Here is a 17,961-nt window from a genome sequence, read left to right as displayed (position 1 = left end):
TTCACACAGCAGCTCACAACCACCTGTAGTGAAGCGCCCTCTGGTGGTGGTGTGAATAACATAAACACTGCGGCGGCGTCGGATAAAGTATAAAGAGAGGACACCAGGGTCCAAAATGTTTGAAAAGTCTTCACAGCGGCCACAAACTTGTTCCAATTTAAAAATTAATTTCATATTTTTGTAGGAATTTTCGTCCTCTTTCCGTCGGCATAATTTTCGAAGCCGTGCGACGTTTACTTTAGACGCCAGGGGCCTAATTAGCGCCAAGTGTGCGCCTCTTCACGCCAAACTCCATGGAAAAAACGACGCCCTTGAAGTCGGCAACGTTAAATGGTTAAATGGTTTAATGGTTGAACTCAAGTTCAAATCCAGGCTAAGGCAATTCTAGGTTGCTAACGTTAGCTAGCTAGTATTAACAATCGTTCACTAGTGTTTCCTAAGCTTAACCATGACGACAAACCTTTCCCTAACTTTAACAATAACCATTTCCGAACCTTAACCGAGTGTTTTTAGTGGCTATAGGGATCTAACGTTTTCCAACAAGCGTTAGCCCGCTAGCTCACTCAGGTTGTGTTAGAGATGCTCTCATGAGTCGTATGCTTGTATATTAGCTTCCTAATATTAGCTTATGTTTTGTAACCTTAACCCTGATCTTTCCCCAAAAACCCTTCACTAAACCTTAACAAAAGCCTTTTCCTGATCTTAACCAAGTATTTTTTAGAGGATAGCGAGTCAGCTAGCTAGCGAGCTAATAGCTAGCGAGCTTGAAAATGCTCCTGAGGCTTATTTATGCTACTTTTACTCATGAAAATAAATACATCTGTTTCAAATGATCCTCCTTTATGGCATGACTGAGCCTTTAAAGCAGCGACAAAATCCTAGTGTTACTGAACATTCGCTACAGTTCATTCACTAATATTAACGTTCGCTAACATTTCGTGACCTGTACCTTGACCTTTTCCTAACCTTAACCAAGTACTTTTAGTGTAGCAAGCTCGCTAGTTAGCACGCTATTTAGCACGCTAGCCTGCGAGCTTATGGCTAGCTCACTGAGGAAACGGCCTGTGTGGTCGTCTGGACCGGAGGATTTTTTTATTAAAACTACATTGATATCATGCCAGCAGTGGTTTTGCGAGAGCAGGCGTCTGCATTTCCAAAGTCTTGATTGTTTTTTTTTTTTGTTGTTGTTGTTGTTTTTGTTTTGGAACCAAACTCTTCACACGTTCATTCATTCAGCAAAGAGCCGCGACACTCACACATTTACAGGCTGGTGATGTTACATCCCACGTGTCATGACAGGTTTCAGAAAAACAACACACACAAAATAATATTAATAGCAACAATAATAATAATGATGATGATTAAAAAAAGGACATGTACTGGATATTCCTGATTCAGTTGTGCCAGGTGTGTTTCCACCTTTTTATCATATACTGTATATACATATATTTATGTGCACACACACACACACGCGCGTTGTGGCCTTGTTTTCATACCAGAACACACACATTCTCCTCTGCTTTCTTAAACTGAGGTGAATCACACTCCTACATGAAAATGTAGAAAACCTGCGGCCTCTTTCCCAAACCACACGGCAAAAACGTCTCACTCCGTCTCAACGTTCCGGGTTAAAATCTCGTTTTTGTTCAGCGGGATGAGATAATTCCACTTGTTCCCAGTGCAGTTTCAGGATTATTTTTCTCGTGGGAACAAGTATAAATCTGGTGAAACAAGGCAAAACAAGGCATTTCAGCCACAAAGATCAAGAAAATGACTCTTGATTCAAGAAAATTCAGGAAACAAGTTGATTAGTGTTGGAAAGAAGAGAAACCATCTCATTGCAACTGGCAGATTTTTGACCTTATTTAGGAAAAAACAAGATTTTAACACTGAATATGAGACTAAATGGAGATTATGCACAGTTTTCGTCACTGTATACATTTAAATGCCTCAGCAGGCGTACTAATAAATTGATATGGTTGTTTTTTTCAGAAATAATACCCAGCCCGACAGATCTTTAGACAGAAATAAGACGGAGGGAACGAGGCCCGATCAAAACACAGAAAACTGGAAAAGAAAGAGACAAAACCAAACCAGCACAACTTGACTGCTGCAGGGAGGCCAGCCCAGTGTGTGTGTGTGTGTGTGTGTGTGTGTGTGTGTGTGTGACAGCGGCCCCTAGTGTCCGAGAAGAGGTAGCGCCACACGCTGCACAGAGGAGCTGCACGTCGACGGAGGCGGACTCGGACCAAACAGGACTTGCAAAAAACTCTGCAGCTGTTTGTGTTGTCCGACTTCGCGGGCCAAGTGGGCGGGGCTTAAAAAACAAAACAACACAAACAATAAAAAAACACACACACTCAACTGCCTTTTAAATGCCTTGTCGCTCCTAAATCAAAACGGGGTACATCAAAATTTATCATAAACATAGCATGCACATAACTTGCCTTATTATTGTTAATCAATTACTTAAATACTGTTTTTGTTGATTTATTGATTAGATTAATTGATTGTTGTTGTTATTTTTTGTGGAATAATCCCTAATCCCTTTAGAGTATGAAAAAGAGAAAACATAAGAACAGTTGGCCACAAAAAAATGATAAAAATTGTGATACGAAAATGTGACAGTATGTATGGGAAATTATTTATGGCTTGGAAATAAACATAACCCTATAATTGGAATTATAAAATTTTTTGTTATAATTTTTTTAAAAGTTACATTGTTTTGTGGTTGAATTGAACAGTGAAGCCTGTATTGAATCTTACAAGCAAATTTCAAAACAAATCTGCAGTTTCTGTTATTACTTAATGTGTCAAACTCCGCCCACGTGGCGCGCCAAGAGGTCGAAAACAAACCCCGGGCAGAGTGTGTGTGCAGGCGCTGTTTGGCCCGGGTCGGGACTCCCGTGTGGCCCAGAGCTACAACACGGTGCTGCCTGGTGGAACGACGTTTTCCTCGACAGATAACTTCCTCGAGTTTGTTTTGTGCTGCTGTCCTTCTACCGACACCCAGATCAAGAAATGCTCCACGCTGACTCGTTTTATGGTTTGTTTGAGCTTGCACAGACGCCAGGCGGGTGGAGTCAATAAATTTAGACAAAGACCGGAACAACTTGTTTGCTGCTCAACCCGTCAATTTCTTCTTTTTTTGTTTTTTTGTTTGATTAATTGATTAACCACAAGTACAAGTTACGGCGTCTTCAAATTGCTTCCTTCGTCTGACCAGCAGCCAAAAAAAAACTCGCAAAGTTTTTATTTTATGATATGAAGAGAAAAGTAAACTCATTTTCGCATTTGTGTCGCCAGCAAACGTTTGATATTTTTCACTTGATAAACGACTACGAGGATGACTCGATTATCAAAAGTGGAATCGATTTGGAAGTCGTCGAGTACTGAGGGAAGTTATTCTGATATTTCCAGGTGGCTCTCTGCGCAGAGTGAAACAGGAAGAATTAAAATGAAAATAAAATTTTTTTTAAAAAGTGCAGGGAGTATTGAGCGAATCCTCTGTGACGGAGGTGTGTTTGTCCTCTGAGAGCGCCGCTGCCTTTCCTCCACTCGTCTGATTGTCAGTCCGTCGCTGTCGGAGGTGAAGATGAGAACATGGCACGAGGCGGGTAACTGTGTGAGCCTGACGTTTCCTCGTATCGGACAGCTTTTGCATCACAAGCCTTCGCTCGCTTGGAGCTGTTTTAGAGTTTTGTTTTGTTTTTGTTTTTTCTCAACTGGCCGGTGAGGTTACCGCTAACCTCGCGGGACAGTTGGAGAAGGAAAGCCCTCCTCCCCTCCTCCTCGCTCGGCGGTGCAGGAGGCGTCACTGCTGGGCCAGCAGGGCGTTGCGGTTGGCCTTCATCTTCTCCAGGCGTTTGGACAGGTGGCTGTTGGCCGCCTCCAGCTCGTCGATCCGGTCCAGGGCCGACCTCAGCTGCAGCAACAAACAAAACAAAAAAACAACAGAAAACAGGAAATGAGAACCTTTCCATTTCTTTGCACGTTCACCAATCAGAAAAAAGAGACTGGCCTCCACCACAAAACAGCCCACATACAGCATTTGCACAGCAGCTTATTATGACATATACTTATGTTTTAAAGTTAAGCGACCTCTAGTGGTCATGTAAATAATGACACTGTGGTTATCACACTTACTCTGTTAAATTAAATAACTTCAATTTCGTTGTACAATGCACAATGCACAATAAAGATCTATTCTATTCCAATTTATTATGTTTTTAATTGTTGGATATTAACCACAAATAAATATAAAATGCTCATTAAAATTATGTACGTTTAGGAAACCCACTCTAAGGACTATGTATTCTGCAAATCAAAAGAAATATTAATATTATTCACATTTTTTGTGCACCATGACTGCTACTGTCGATTCTTTTAGTCGATGTCCCTCTGCTGTCAAAGAGAGCCTCATCTTTCACAAGTTTACTCATGTTGTGAAAAGACTGTGTGTATGACTTAAAGCCGAATTTAAAGAAAAGTGTTTGGAACGGTAATTTATTTGGGAGAAAGCCATTGTTCACACCTGTGGTTCGTATTAGAGGGTAGAAACCAAACATTAAAGAAAAATCCGAACTTTGCAGGCAGTGCCGTAAAAACTGAGCCGTGCACACCGACCACACAGGACAGCCGCAGCAGGACAGGTGAAACATGGACAGATGGTGGCGCTCTCACCTCTCGCTGCAGCTTGCGCTTCTCCACCTTCAGCTCGTCCTCGACTTTCTCGGCGCTCTCCGACGCCGTCTTGTAGCGCGTCACCTGGCCCTCCAGCCGTATGATCTGAGGAGACGCAGCTTTAGGTCAACACTTCATTGTTGCTGTATTATCATTTATAATCTCTTTGTTCATTTATCTTTATTATTTCACTCTTATCTCTTATTTTTTCCTTCTATATAGGTTTAATCTCTATTATTTTGCTCTTCTCGATTGTGTTGTGTTTAACTTTGAACTTTGTATTGTGTTGCTGCAACTTTTTTGGAATTTTTTAATTTCTTAAAATCCTACAAAATATGACTCACAGAACATTTTACTCCTCAAGATCCACTTGTTTATTGTTTTCTTTTGTTTGAAAGATTATTTCATATTTGCATTTTGGGGATCTGGCTGACACTCTAATCCAGAGTAAGTAACAGGTAAATTTCATTTCCTAAATTCCCAAATTCCTCAGTAACATTACAGGTAAAAAAAAAAAAAAAAAAAAAAAAGTAAAGAATGAGGTCACTGTACTCCAACATTAAAGGTAAAAAAATCATAATTTAAGACAAAAGCTACTCAAGCTACTGAGAGAGGTAGGACATTTATTTTGAAGAAAATTTTGCACTCACGTTTTGCTCCAAAGCGGTGACTTCCTGCTCCGATTTCACGAGTTTGAACTTGAGATCGCTGATCTGCCTGTTGGCGTCTCCTGTGTGGAACAGAGCGACGTTCAAGAGCTGTGTCAACTCAACTGACCCTTCACAGTAAAAGCCTGACAAAGACTGACATCAGTTTGAAACATGGCACATGTAAAGTTTCATGGCATTCAGGCTCAGGGTTAGGGTTAGGGACTCACTTTCAACATCCTAACACCTGCCAGCTGGGATTTTAGAATAAACCAGGACTTTCAAACTATCATTGGTTCCTACTAAAGCATTCTAATGTGAAAACATTATGCAGCAATTGCTAAAAAAGAGAAAAGAAACATAAAAAGGAATGAATCAACAATAATAAACTTTCCAAAGTGAAAATATATAACTCTATCAGGGAAAAAAGCAATACATAATCAGTAAAATGTTTATTACAACTCAAAAATAATATTGTGCCACTTAAAGTGTATACAGTACCTGAGAAGGTTAAAAAAAACTGTGTTAATTATCATATATCAGATATGCATCAGAACGTGTCCTGATGTTCTGAGCTGTGACGCATTTCTTTCAGCTCTTTTTAAAACAGTTTTGCCTGTGAAGTGTGTGATGTCTGATCGTCGGCAGAGCGTCGCCTCACGTTACTTTTGGGGATAAACCTTAAAAGTTTAGTTTTAGGGCTCAAAGGATCCAGAGTGTAAGCGAGTGTGAGGCCAGACCGGCGGTGAACTCACTCTGCAGATCCAGGATGTGGGAGTCCAGGCCGTTTTCCAGACCGCCTTCCTCCGGGCCGTGACCGTCCGTCCCGTTCTTCTGTCTCTGCTCCAGCTGGGACTTCAGACGCCTCACCTGCACACACACACACACACACACACACACACACACACACATAAACACACACACACAAGAAAATACACACATTTCAAAAGGAGGTCAGATGAGCATCCAGGACACATTTGGGAATCAGCAAATCCCATATTTTTAATATTATTTTGAGCTAAAGCAGTTAAAATCTTTTTTTTGTTTGTTTGTTTATTTGTTCTGTTTTGTTTTTTTAATTCCAAATGATTTTAAATTGTTGTCACCTGATCCAGCAAACTCTCCCGTTCATCGACCAGTTTCCTCAGCCGGAGCTCTGAAACAGACAGCAAACCATCATCAATTAAAAAAAAAAAAGATAGATAATGTCTGAAAAGAAACGTGTAAATCAGCATTAATCAATAAAAAATAAGAATATTAAGGTGAACATAAATTAAATTAAACAAAAATTTAAAAAATATTCCTCATGAGGATAATAAGGTAATTAGGCTTTTTGTGTTTCTTTATGTTTTTGTATTTGTAAAAAATATATATTCATTTTTAAATTATACATGGTATATTTTCTACTTTTTTTTTTTTTTAATCAGAACTGTAAATATATAACTCTGCCAAATAAATTAACAATAATCCCATGAGGAATGCTGAATGTAACAACAAATCTCTGATAATAATCAATCAAAATCCTGCACTTTGTCTTTCAAATTATTTCACTTTGAAATCAAATTTATATTGGACAAACTGATTTAAATTGTGGATTATGAGTCAACATTCAGAATTATCTGTTATCAATCATCAAATACTGTAAATCTTCATTACTAAGAATATAAAACTGAAGTACCATAATTATTGAGTTAGCATCTACTTCAAGATTAACCGTTAAGATTTAATTTGGTCTTTCAGTCGCTTACCCCTGCAAAGGTTATGGATGACACCGCAGTGATCTTAAGGCAGCTGATGAATAAATCGCTGTAAATTAAGTTAACATGGCTGCCACTGGTTTATTCATTATAATCCCTCTGCAGAAAATCAAGGAACCAAGAAACACTTTCCAGCTGTGCTACTTTGGATGTTAACCACTGTTTAATTTGTGGGCTCAGTGCAGACATTTAATAATGGAGATGAAAGAGAAATTTTCATTTGCACATGTTTAAACATTAATCACAAAGTGCCAGCAGTCGATCATATTGATCTAAGAAACCCCAATCTTAGGACATTCAAACAGTCTTTATGATGATGATGATGTATTTTTATACTTTGCAAGACAACAACATACAAGTTTCATTGTCTACTTGAGTTTTTAAAGACTAATTTTTCAAGAAATTGTTTCACTCACTACTCAAAGCAGTCTTATCCCTAACAGGAAAAATGACTCACAAAAAAGTGACAGCTTTTGATTTTAGGCTTCATTTTCTCACTAACAGATTTTGAAAAATAAATTCTCAGAGTAAAGTGTGGCATTTCCTGCACCTTTGATATGGAATTCAAATTACGGTAATAAGCAGCCTCTGTTTACAAAATAATTTTAATATGCAGTTTGAGCACAGATTGAACATGAGGAACAAACAAAATAAAAGCCACAACATGTTTACTCTTGGCAAAACACAATAATACTGTAACTCTTGAACTTTTATGCACAAGACACACAAAAACATGCAATACACACACACACACACACATGCCAAACAAACCATTTACATCAACAACAAAGTTAAAACAAATCCATTAATCAACTGGACAAACAACTGGGCATCGCTTAAATTACCGACTTCATGAAATCAATGTTAGCAGCTATTCTCATGTAAACCATGTAAACCTTTTTTTTTTTTTTTTTTTTACATTTTAAAGAAAAAATTCACAAGTTTATTTTTATAAAACTAAGAAATCTTGCAGTCAGTGTTGTCTTTGTCCAAACTGAATCTTTTAAGTCCACTGCGTTTTTTTACGCCGGCCACCACGGGAGGGATTTCCACTTTTTGCTCTTGTGCTATTGGTTGCTCTTCCTCTGCCGCCTCGTTTTCAACAAGAAGGTTGGCTTCTTCACAGCTGTCCATTTCTACAAACGATGCCACTGTCTCTTGTTCAGGGGCCTCGTTATTTAGTCCTGGAGACTCGTCTGTCATCAGGTCCACCTCCATCCCTTCTTGTCTTCCACAAACAGGGAAGCCCGTCATAGTCAACTCTGGAACAATCATCACCTCGATCTCATTGGCAATCATCTCTAATTGTTTTTTGACCTTTTCTGAACTTTTACCAACACTGTGAGAGCGTGCCTTTGACGCTTTATGCAGCTTAAGTCGTGTGTCCTTTGGACCTTTTTGAATCATCTCCTGGTGGCTTTGACTTCTAGGAAAGTTCCTAGGTGATTCAGGGATCACTTGTTTGTTTGAATTACGAGCATCTGCTGTGATTGTGTAACTCAATGCTGCCTGATCTTGAAGAGCACTGTGTCCTTTATCATTCTTGCGATTACCCAATGCATCCATCAAACCAGGGTCTGACCTGGATTTAGCTGTTTTGGTCACAAGCGGTTCATCAAAGTAAGACTCATTGAAAACAAGATCATCAGAATCATTCCTCGTCAGTGGGTCGTCTTTTTCAACATTGAATTCCTGCATAAAGTCAGCAGAACAAGCCCCTAACATTTGGACCTGGGTGGACTTGACCTTTACCTCACACATAGCGGATGAGGCAGCCCGGATATTGTTTGGCGTTTCTTGGTCAATCATCGCCTGATGATCTCTAACCTTCTGCTGAACTGAACTAGTGGAACCACATGAATCTTGGACATGCAAAGGCCTCATCAACATCTCCTTGTCTGAACTTGAGCTCTTGAGAGCCAAATAATCCTGTGTTGTTGCAGAATTAGCTATCATTGGATGTCCAACAGTAATCTGCTCAAAATTTACAGGCTCTCTCAGCTGATATGGTGTGGGTCCATTCCTTTCTGCTGAGTCCTTAACTATTTCAACTCCTGCAGTTTGTTTAACATCCACTGGATTATCTGTTGATGCATCACTGATATCACTCCATATATTCTGTTGATTATACGTAGCATCACATGAGGGATTGCTCTGCATTGGATCAGACACATTTTCTAGGGAGTTCCTTTTCGTCTCCTCCACATCTGATATCCACTGGTGGACGGATCCCGCAATTTTGGGAATTACTCTTGAGGCTATTTGAGTGGCAACATCTTGACTTTCCATAAACCCTCTTATCATGCTATGAATAATATTTTCCAAACCATTCCAATCGCCATCAGGGAGATCAGATGAGACAGTGGACATCTTTGGCATCTGCTTTTCATCTTTACATTCTTGATGTTCGAGTACGCTGTCTTGACTTCTGTCTTGGTGCTGTGAAATCTGGACCACTTCCCTCTCGGCTTCCTCATCACTTCTAGAAATCATCTGGTGGACCTTGAATCGCTCAGGCATACCTGACGTGGCCTCCATCAACGGCATGTACAGGTCAACGTCATTTTCAAAGTTTGTTCCACCAGACACCACACAAGAATTAAAAACATCATGGTTACTGAAGATAATATCTTTCTCCAGCGTATCTGCAACATTCTGCACACCTTTCTGTTGATGCTTCTGGACACTTTGGGTAGCAAATGTCCTATTGTTTGATACAGCACCACAGTCATCTAGAATTGTCTCCTTTGCCATGGCTGTGATATGTTTTGCTCTTTTATCTTCCACTTTGATATTTTGAAGACTTTGACTGGAGCCTCTGCAGCCAATCATACCCAAATTGTCACCGCACATGTTGTTTTCTGGACTTTTTGGACTTTCTGGACATTCGGAGGTTCTGCACTTAAGCACAACTTCTGCACCTTTGCGGAGAGGTGGATTCTCTGGTGTAGCTTTACGATACTTTCCATCCATTTGATCATTTTTCAAACTTTCTCTGCTTGTGTCCCCACATCTTGGTGCTTCGTCGTAGACATGCTTCACTGATGACAGTGTACAAGGCTTGTTACTTTGCTGTTCTTGCGCACATGAAGCTGCGGTAATGGGTACCACATCTATGTCACTGCAGGCACTCTCTTTCCCCGCTTTTGCTGTGAAGTGCCTGGCAATTCTGTCTTTATTCTGGGAACTTAGATCGACACTGAATGAACGTTTTATCAAAACTACCTTGTCAGAAGATGGCGCCTCATTTTCTACCATGTGTGCTTTTTGCTTTTGTTCATTTAGGTTTTGTTGTGATGCTGTTCCTTTATGGCCAAGGATAATGTCCTTTGCAGTCCTAGGAGGAAGAAGCCCTGTTTTGTGTGCTTTTCCAATGCATTGTCCACTAGAAGCTCTGCTAATAGGCGAGACTGTCTCCTCGCATTTTTGTTCAGCTTTATTCCTCTTTGTTTCACTAATACATTCAGGCTGCAAAACTCTTGGAGTTCCTCCCAAGTCTGCTTGAATTCTGTTATTTTTGTTGTCATATGAATGTCCCATTTCCAATTTGTCCGATTTGACGGCTTCTTGATTTGATACGGCACTTACATTAATTTCTGCGTCACAGAATTCAAGCTTCTTTTCTTTTGAGTTTTTCTCGGGTTTGGCTCTGCCTTTCAAAAGTAGGTCATCGGCAATTAATCTGTTGATTGCAGGTTTCACCTCGTAAAGCTGGGTGGTGGAGGCTGGCTGGGTGTGTTCAGTTTCTTCTTTCCTGACCGAGGATCGTTCTGTTCTGTCATTTATAATTGGGTGTTTTTTCATTCCTTCATATCTGGGCAGAAGACTTCCATCAGGCCTGCTTTGACATTTCTTACTTCCTTCATGTTTAGTTTGATCCTTGTCACTTCCTTTGTTTCTGGGTTGTTTTCTTAAGCTCTCCTTTCTGACGAGATGTTTTTCCTTGTCCTCGTTTCTGATTGAATGCTTTTCCATTCTGTCTCTCCTGTCTCTTGCCTGCTTCTCTGCTCCCCTTATTTGCTTTGATGTTTCTGTTTTAATTTGTTCAGTGGAGAACATGTTCAGTGATTGGGACCGTTTATATAACCTCTGTGGGCTAAACACAGTGCTCTCCTTTGGAAGTTTACTGCTTTCTGATGTCTTGCCCCCGCCATAATGCAGCCGCTCCCGTGATTTCCCTGGAAGACCATGGGAGGACCAAGCACAGTTCATTGGTTAGAGATGGACAAGTAGAAAAATGAAAATTATTTCAAAAAATTGATTATTGCCTTGGTGGGAATTAACCCAGAGCTGAGTCGACGACAGATGAATCGAGGTCTTGATCACAGGAGAAACGAAGAAATCAGAAGTAACAACAGGGTTGATTGTAATGTTCAGCAGGATGATATTGACATGTTGACATTTCATTTCAGTTTCAGTTAGTTGGGTTGTGATTTTTAAAACATCAAAGCAATACAAGATGATCACACAACAATTGAAACTTTATTTAAACAATTATAAATCAGCACAAAGCTGTCACTGTCACATTTAAACACAAACACAGTATTTTCAAGAGTCTTATTCCAAAATTTTCCAAATGTTGTATTCCAACAATGCACATTTTGAAGTTCATTATCAAATTAATAAAAAAAATGTTGACAACTCTTGTTGTTAAAAAAAAAAAAAAATAGCATTGTTCTACAAATTATCTTGTAAGAGATGGAATACAAAATTGTGGATCTTTAATTTCGGAACAAAACTCTTCATGTGCTAAATAACAAACACTATGTTAGCTACGCACAGTTGCATGTTAAAAAGGGGGGTGAATAATAATGGTGCTTACCGAGCATTCCCTCTCCACCGCCATGAGAGGGATCCTGAGCCAATCGGGAGGCAGATTCTGCACTGACGTCATCAGCCTCGCCCTGTCCCGTCTCCCCATTGGTGGTGACCTCAGGAGAAAGCACGACTCCATGTTTCTGTTCGGGAGGGAAGAAGCAAAGCGAGTGAACCAATACGCAACAACAAGGCTCAAGTGAATTGGAAATGCAAATTGGAGGCAGCAGTTTCATCTGGAGACATTTTTCTAAGGGTTTGCCCGCTTTGCCTGGTTCTGATTAATGATTCTGTGACTCTTTGATCCACATAGTCAGGGAAATTATCTTCACCATCGCTACTGAAGATGTAGGGTTTTATTTGGAACATTTTCTCTTTGATTCATGGTGCCATTTAGATGTCACCCCACCAATGGCTCTGCTTATCTTTTGAGAAACAAAACGTCAACAGGAATGGATTCAACCTGTGAAAATTTATGTGGACGGTGCCAGCAGAACTTAAACATTAGCATCAATCTACACAACACTGGCAATAGATACGGAAGCAAAGCATGTTGTTAAATGTGTTTAGAGAAGTCGGGATGATGCTCTGGCTTTGAGTTGGCCCAGGAAATGCATGCATGGTTATTTTACTTTGGCAGCAGCATGGGACGTAAGCGGTGACCGCGGTCCGAAACCATTTTCTACTCCTGTACCTTGAGCAGATCTCTGAGTCGGACCACCTCGTCCTTGTGCCGGTCGCGCTCGAGCCGCACAAGGTCCGAAATTTCCCTCTGCCGCTCCAAGGCCTGAGAGCCGGCCCGGTGGCAGAGGAGGAGGCGGCGGTTAGTAGAGAAAGGAAGGAAAACACTCAGGTTGGTGACGGAGAAAGAGCAGCGATAAAGTCAGAGGAGATTAAGTGGAAATGTGTTGGAAAGTTAGCAACATGTTAAGACTGAAAAACTAGAAATTAGAAGGCTAGCAAAGTAGGTGCAGGTTGAAGTTTTACACATGCAAACATTTCTCGAAGGTAGAGCTGCTGTGGCGGCAGAAATAATCTCATTGGTTGAGTTAAACCTCTTTGGGCGGAGCCAAATAGTTTTCTGGATAAGTACTTTTAGACTGAAAGGATTAGAAGGAAGAGTTATGAAGGGAATGCTCCAATGATTTGGGCAAAATAAAATTTTTCTGACTGCCCCAGACAAAGCCAGGCTAACAACTCCCATAGACTTCAAGTCATGCTAAGCTAACACGAAATAGGAACCAAAACAGTGCACGTACAGAGGTGAAAATGGTTTCCATCATCCTGTCTCAGTTTATTTTGCCCCACATCGTTGGAGCTTTCCTTTAATAAATTTTCCTTCTTATCCTTTCAGTCTAAAACTACTTAGTCAGAAAAATATTCGTCTCCACCCAGAGAGGTTAAACTCAACCAATGAGATTATTTCCTCCTCCAGCTCAGCTCTGCCTGCGAGCAGCGCTGGCATACGTGAAGCTCCGCCCTACAACCTAAAACTCAGCGGAGGAGTCGGTGTTGCATCCTCGTACCCCGATCTTCTTCTCCTTCCACTCCAGGGTCTCCTGCAGGTCGGCGATCTCCCCGGCGTAGCTCTCGCTTTTCAGCCGGAGCTGAACGACCTCCTGGACACAGGAGGTGACCGGAGGCACAGCAAGAGGAGGAGGAGGAGGAGGAGGAGGTGAAGGAGGGACAGTGGACAAGAGGGGAAGATCAGCCAGGAGAGAAGATTAGCCAGCAGGAAGTAAAGCAGAAGTGGACACAGCTGGAGAAAGGTGGATTAGTGAGAGCTGGGGCTGCACAGTGCTGTCGCTGTTGTATCTGCAGATATGATAGAACATGCAGATACAACTTTTATGTCATAGATTTTGGTCAAATCAGAAGAACATAAGGTAGCCATTGGTTTGATTTGAGTGTTTTCTGGGTTAAGTGTGCAGCCCCAGGATGAGCTGAGTGTTGTTCAGCGGCCGGGTCAAGGACGTGAGGACTCACCGTCAGCAGCTCTTCACTCTGCTTCAGCGTCTCTCTCATCTCCTTAAACTGGAACTGCAGGACGCTGTGGGCGTGACGCTCCCTCTCAAACTCCTGCAGGGGGAAACCACACAGCCAACACACAACACGTGGAGTCCGATGTAAAAATGAGACCTGAAACATCTGAAAAATGTGACACAATACTCTCACTAAATGATTGCTAATGCTAAAGAGCATATGATCATTGGATAATTTGATAAAAGTCAATTTTTATGGCCAGCAGTAGCCCCTTAACATACAGAATAATAACACATGTATGATGCAATTATTGGCATTTTTATAATATGAAGTAATTTACTGTTACTTTACTTTACTATTAGGCTTTTTTTTTTTTTGCTTTTATTACAGTTAAAAAAAAGTTATTATTCATTTTTTGGGAGCTTTTTTTGCAGCTACTGAAAAAAAACTTTTACTATGCACTTATTAAAATTCCTGTCCAAACAAATAAAGCAGTGTTTCTGACTTTATCCAGGTGATACTGATATTTCTGATAAGCCGGTATCAAAAGCATCAATATGTGGGTGCGGCTTGACTCTGAGGCTCCTGCCTGTGACCTTTGACCTCTGGCCGGCTGACCTTGGACTTGTCTTGGCACTCGCGGCGCGCCTCCCACAGCTGCTCCTCCATCTCGATGAGCGCCTCCTTCAGCGTGTCCACCTGGTACATCAGGTTGGACTTCTCGTTGTGCAGCTGGGCGTTGGACACCATCGCTTTGCGGTACTTCTCCTCCGACTCCGCCAGCGAGTCCTGAGGCGGAAACAAGAAAATAAATAACCACATAAACCCACTAAATAAATATGTACTAAATATGTACTAATACTCATCAATCAGCCGGTTCATTTTGTGTGGAATTTACTCTGTGAAATAGACTGACGGTCACATAAATTCACACAAATTAAGGTTTTGTTTGTTATGATGTACAACTGAAATAAAGTTTTCATTCTATCAAAGGAGAAAGGGAAAAAGAAAGAAAGAAAGAAAGAAAAAAGACACAAAATAGAGGAGGAAAAGAAGGAAGAATGGGAGGGAGGGAGGGAGGAAAAGAAAGAGAAAAAGAAAGAATACAGAGAAAAAGGACAGAAAGAGAAAAATACAGAAAATAGAAGAGAAAATGAAGGAAGGGAGAGAGGAAGCAGGAAGACAGGGAGCAGAAAGAAAGAAAGAAAGAAAGAAAGAAAGAGAAAAAATGAAAGAGAAAGAAAAAAGAAAATTCAGAAAATAGAAGGAAATCAAGGAAGGGAGGGTGAAGGAAGGAAGAGAAAGGTGCATAAAATAGGAGGAAATGAAGAAATACAGAAGTACAGAAACACAAAAGAATACAGAGAAAAGGGAGAGAATACAGAGAATAAGAAAAAGAAAAACGCAGAAAACAGGATAAAATTAAGGGAGGGAGGAAAGAAAGAAAGAAAAAGATACAGAAAACAGGAAGAGATGAAGGAAGGAAGTAAGGAAGGAAGAAAGAAAGAAAGAAAGAAAGAAAGAAAGAAAGAAAGAGGAAAAAACATAAACTAGAATAAACGAGAGGAGCAAATGAAGGAATGAAGGAAGGAGGGGAGGAAGAGAGAGAAAAAGAAAAGAAAAATACAGAAACCAGGAGGAAATGAAGGGAGGAGGGGAGAGAGGGAGAGAGAGAAAAGAGAAAAGAGGACAAACTGCAGACAGAGGCGGCGTCTCCGTACCTTCATGTCCCGTATGGACGCCTCCGTCTCCACGGAGAAGGACGTGTCGCAGCTCCCCCTGCGGGACGACGCCCCGCCCAGCGAGGCCAGCGTGGCCGCCGACAGCGTGGACGCCGTCCTGGAGCCCTGACGGGACAGAAGAACCAAAACCTGAGCTGGGACACACACACACACACACCTCACACACACGAGCGTGGACCGAACCGCCAGCGTGTCAGAGAGCAGCCAGCCAGCAAACTCAAATTAATTATTATTATTAATTATTACAGCATTAGTAAATAAACATGACACATTAATCACAGCATTAGAGGAATATTCTATATTAGATTATGTGTCTATTTCAAATCCACATAATCCACTGTGTAAATCAGAGCTCATTAAATGTGTCCAGTCTGTTTTCTATGAATTAATAACATTTAAATGTTGGTTTTACCTGCTTTTACTTGAACTGAATTAGACAGTAGCGCTTTACATGAAGGTGCTTGTGATAAACGTTAGTTAAAAGGAAATAAGGCCCTTATTTCCTTGGAGACAGACGTCAGATCAGATACAGTTTTATTTCAATAAATAAGTTAAAATCTAGGGGAGCAGCACAAAATGCAAAACACAAAACAGCTCGTGACAGGCCGCCTCCTCCTCAGGTGTGGATAATTAAGCTGCACTGCACTGCTTATTAACATTAACAGGTGTTAACTATATACATGTATTAATAACAGTATCATAAACATGTTTACTCCTAGATTATAAGACATAGATTAGCACTTACAAGAAAATGAACAGTTCATAGACCACAAATAGATGTAAATAAGTTTCTTATAATTATCTGTAATAGCATTACGAACTAATTTATTGAGTTTAACTTACCTATCATGTCACTGTTAAACCTTTACTAAGTGTTTTTATTATTATTTGACTTATAAGATAGATAATAAATGCATTTCCTCCATGCTAATATCAGTATGACAGTATTTCTTACTTTATCCAGGAAGTCTCTGTCGGGCCGCTCCTCCACCTGCAAATAAAAACAGAAATTTGACTGGTTGACTCGGGCACTGCTAACTTTTGGTCAATGACAGTGATAATTCAGTGTATTTCTCTGATGACTTCAAGCCAAAAGAGGCCCATCCTGACAAAAACACAGACGCAGCGGACACAAACACACAAAATGGAAACTGCAAGGCGTGAACGTCAAGGAACACATCCGCCAGGCTTATAACGGTGACATTAAATCATCAAATGTACACTTTAAACTGTTTGAATCCTTAGTTGGCACCATCTGCTCCAGGCCGGGCAGGTGAAATGCCCTCTTAATCCGGTTATTCAAGCAGGTAAACATCATAAGCCAATCAGAATAAGGCATCAAAAGCTTCATGTAAGCAGCGTAACCCGATCAGCTGCGGCGGGGTCAGTGGTCGGGTTTCTCCGTGCAAAACGAACCCGTCAACTTCACCTGGAACTCACTTTCACCTGGTGGATCATTTCACCACTGGCTGAGATCAATAAGAGAGTGTGAGTGTGGAGAACGGCCACCAGGGGGCGTAAGAGGCTGCAGAGCAAAGGATGTGCTGCAACACCTGCAGGGAGGTGTCGTGCAGGACTTGGACTGTACCACACCTTGTTTTTTTTTTTTCTTTCTCTATATTCTCAAGGAAAACAAACTGGAGGAGGAGTGTTTCTATCGGTGTTGTTGTTGTGAATGTGAGGCAGAAAAACGAGTGAAGGAAACGATCCGGAGGAGGTGTGGAGGTGCTGACGGCAGCAGGGGCAGCGGGTGACAGAGGTGACCGAGGACGAGAGCTCACCACTGGGCTGGCACGAGCCGAACTCGCCCTGGAGGAGGCCCGAGAGCTGGAGCCAAGAAAACCACTGTAGTCTGAAGGCTGGAGGGAGGGAGGGAGGAAAAGAGGAAAAGAGGAAAGAAAGGGAGAAGGGAGGGTGGAAGGGAGCGGGGAAGAGAAGGAGAGACGGTGGAAGGGGGAGTGAAGGGAGCGAAGAGAGCAAAGTGGGGAGGAAGGGAGGAAGGAAGGATGAGAAGGAGATGCGAGAGAAGGGAAAGATGCAAGGGAAGGAGGGAGAGAGGAAGAAAAGGAGGAAGGAAGGGAATAAGAGAAGGAGGGAGGCAGGGTGGAGGGGAAGGAAGGAAAGAAATAAGGATGCAAGGGAGGAAAGAAGGGAAGGAGGAAGGAAGGAAGGAAGGAAGGAGGGGAGGGAGAAAGGGAGAGGAAGGAAGGAAGTGTGGAAGAGAGAAGGGAGGGAGAGAAGGAGGGAGGGGAGAGGAAGGAAGGGAGGGAGTAAGGGAAGGAAGGAAAGAAATAAGGATGCAAGGGAGGGAAGAAGGGAAGGATGGAGGAAGGA

The 17,961-nt window shown here is 41.4% G+C and overlaps 2 protein-coding genes across 5 annotated transcripts in view; both read right to left on the bottom strand.

Annotated features, from left to right (window-relative positions):
- Nucleotides 1-1,181: 1,181 nt before the first annotated feature.
- lrrfip1b (leucine rich repeat (in FLII) interacting protein 1b) overlaps nucleotides 1,182-17,961 on the bottom strand; it is a 51,479-nt gene continuing 34,699 nt past the window's right edge. For 3 of the 4 annotated variants that reach the window (XM_030073510.1, XM_030073518.1, XM_030073527.1), the window contains 13 exons: nucleotides 17,409-17,486; nucleotides 16,583-16,618; nucleotides 15,607-15,732; nucleotides 14,504-14,674; nucleotides 13,889-13,981; nucleotides 13,429-13,521; nucleotides 12,597-12,689; nucleotides 11,910-12,045; nucleotides 6,437-6,486; nucleotides 6,086-6,200; nucleotides 5,334-5,413; nucleotides 4,684-4,788; nucleotides 1,182-3,925 (listed from right to left, as the gene is read on the bottom strand). In XM_030073510.1, coding sequence (XP_029929370.1) covers nucleotides 3,815-3,925; nucleotides 4,684-4,788; nucleotides 5,334-5,413; nucleotides 6,086-6,200; nucleotides 6,437-6,486; nucleotides 11,910-12,045; nucleotides 12,597-12,689; nucleotides 13,429-13,521; nucleotides 13,889-13,981; nucleotides 14,504-14,674; nucleotides 15,607-15,732; nucleotides 16,583-16,618; nucleotides 17,409-17,486 — 1,287 coding nt within the window. In that variant the 3' untranslated portion in view covers nucleotides 1,182-3,814. The remainder of the gene's footprint in view (nucleotides 3,926-4,683; nucleotides 4,789-5,333; nucleotides 5,414-6,085; nucleotides 6,201-6,436; nucleotides 6,487-11,909; nucleotides 12,046-12,596; nucleotides 12,690-13,428; nucleotides 13,522-13,888; nucleotides 13,982-14,503; nucleotides 14,675-15,606; nucleotides 15,733-16,582; nucleotides 16,619-17,408; nucleotides 17,487-17,961) is intronic. The other variant, XM_030073534.1, reaches the window with a different exon arrangement.
- On the bottom strand, nucleotides 6,849-11,900 carry LOC115374521 (uncharacterized). Its single transcript, XM_030073499.1, has 2 exons — nucleotides 7,333-11,900; nucleotides 6,849-7,214 (listed from the first exon to the last, which is right to left on the bottom strand). Exon 1 carries the CDS (start codon nucleotides 11,297-11,299, stop codon nucleotides 8,045-8,047), a length of 3,255 nt encoding a protein of 1,084 aa, XP_029929359.1. The 5' UTR covers nucleotides 11,300-11,900; the 3' UTR covers nucleotides 6,849-7,214; nucleotides 7,333-8,044.

This window comes from Myripristis murdjan, chromosome 2 (assembly GCF_902150065.1).
Source record: "Myripristis murdjan chromosome 2, fMyrMur1.1, whole genome shotgun sequence".
Taxonomy (NCBI): Eukaryota; Metazoa; Chordata; class Actinopteri; order Holocentriformes; family Holocentridae; genus Myripristis; species Myripristis murdjan.
Note: the sequence above shows the minus strand (reverse complement) of the source record. Positions and strands in the feature narration are given on the sequence as shown.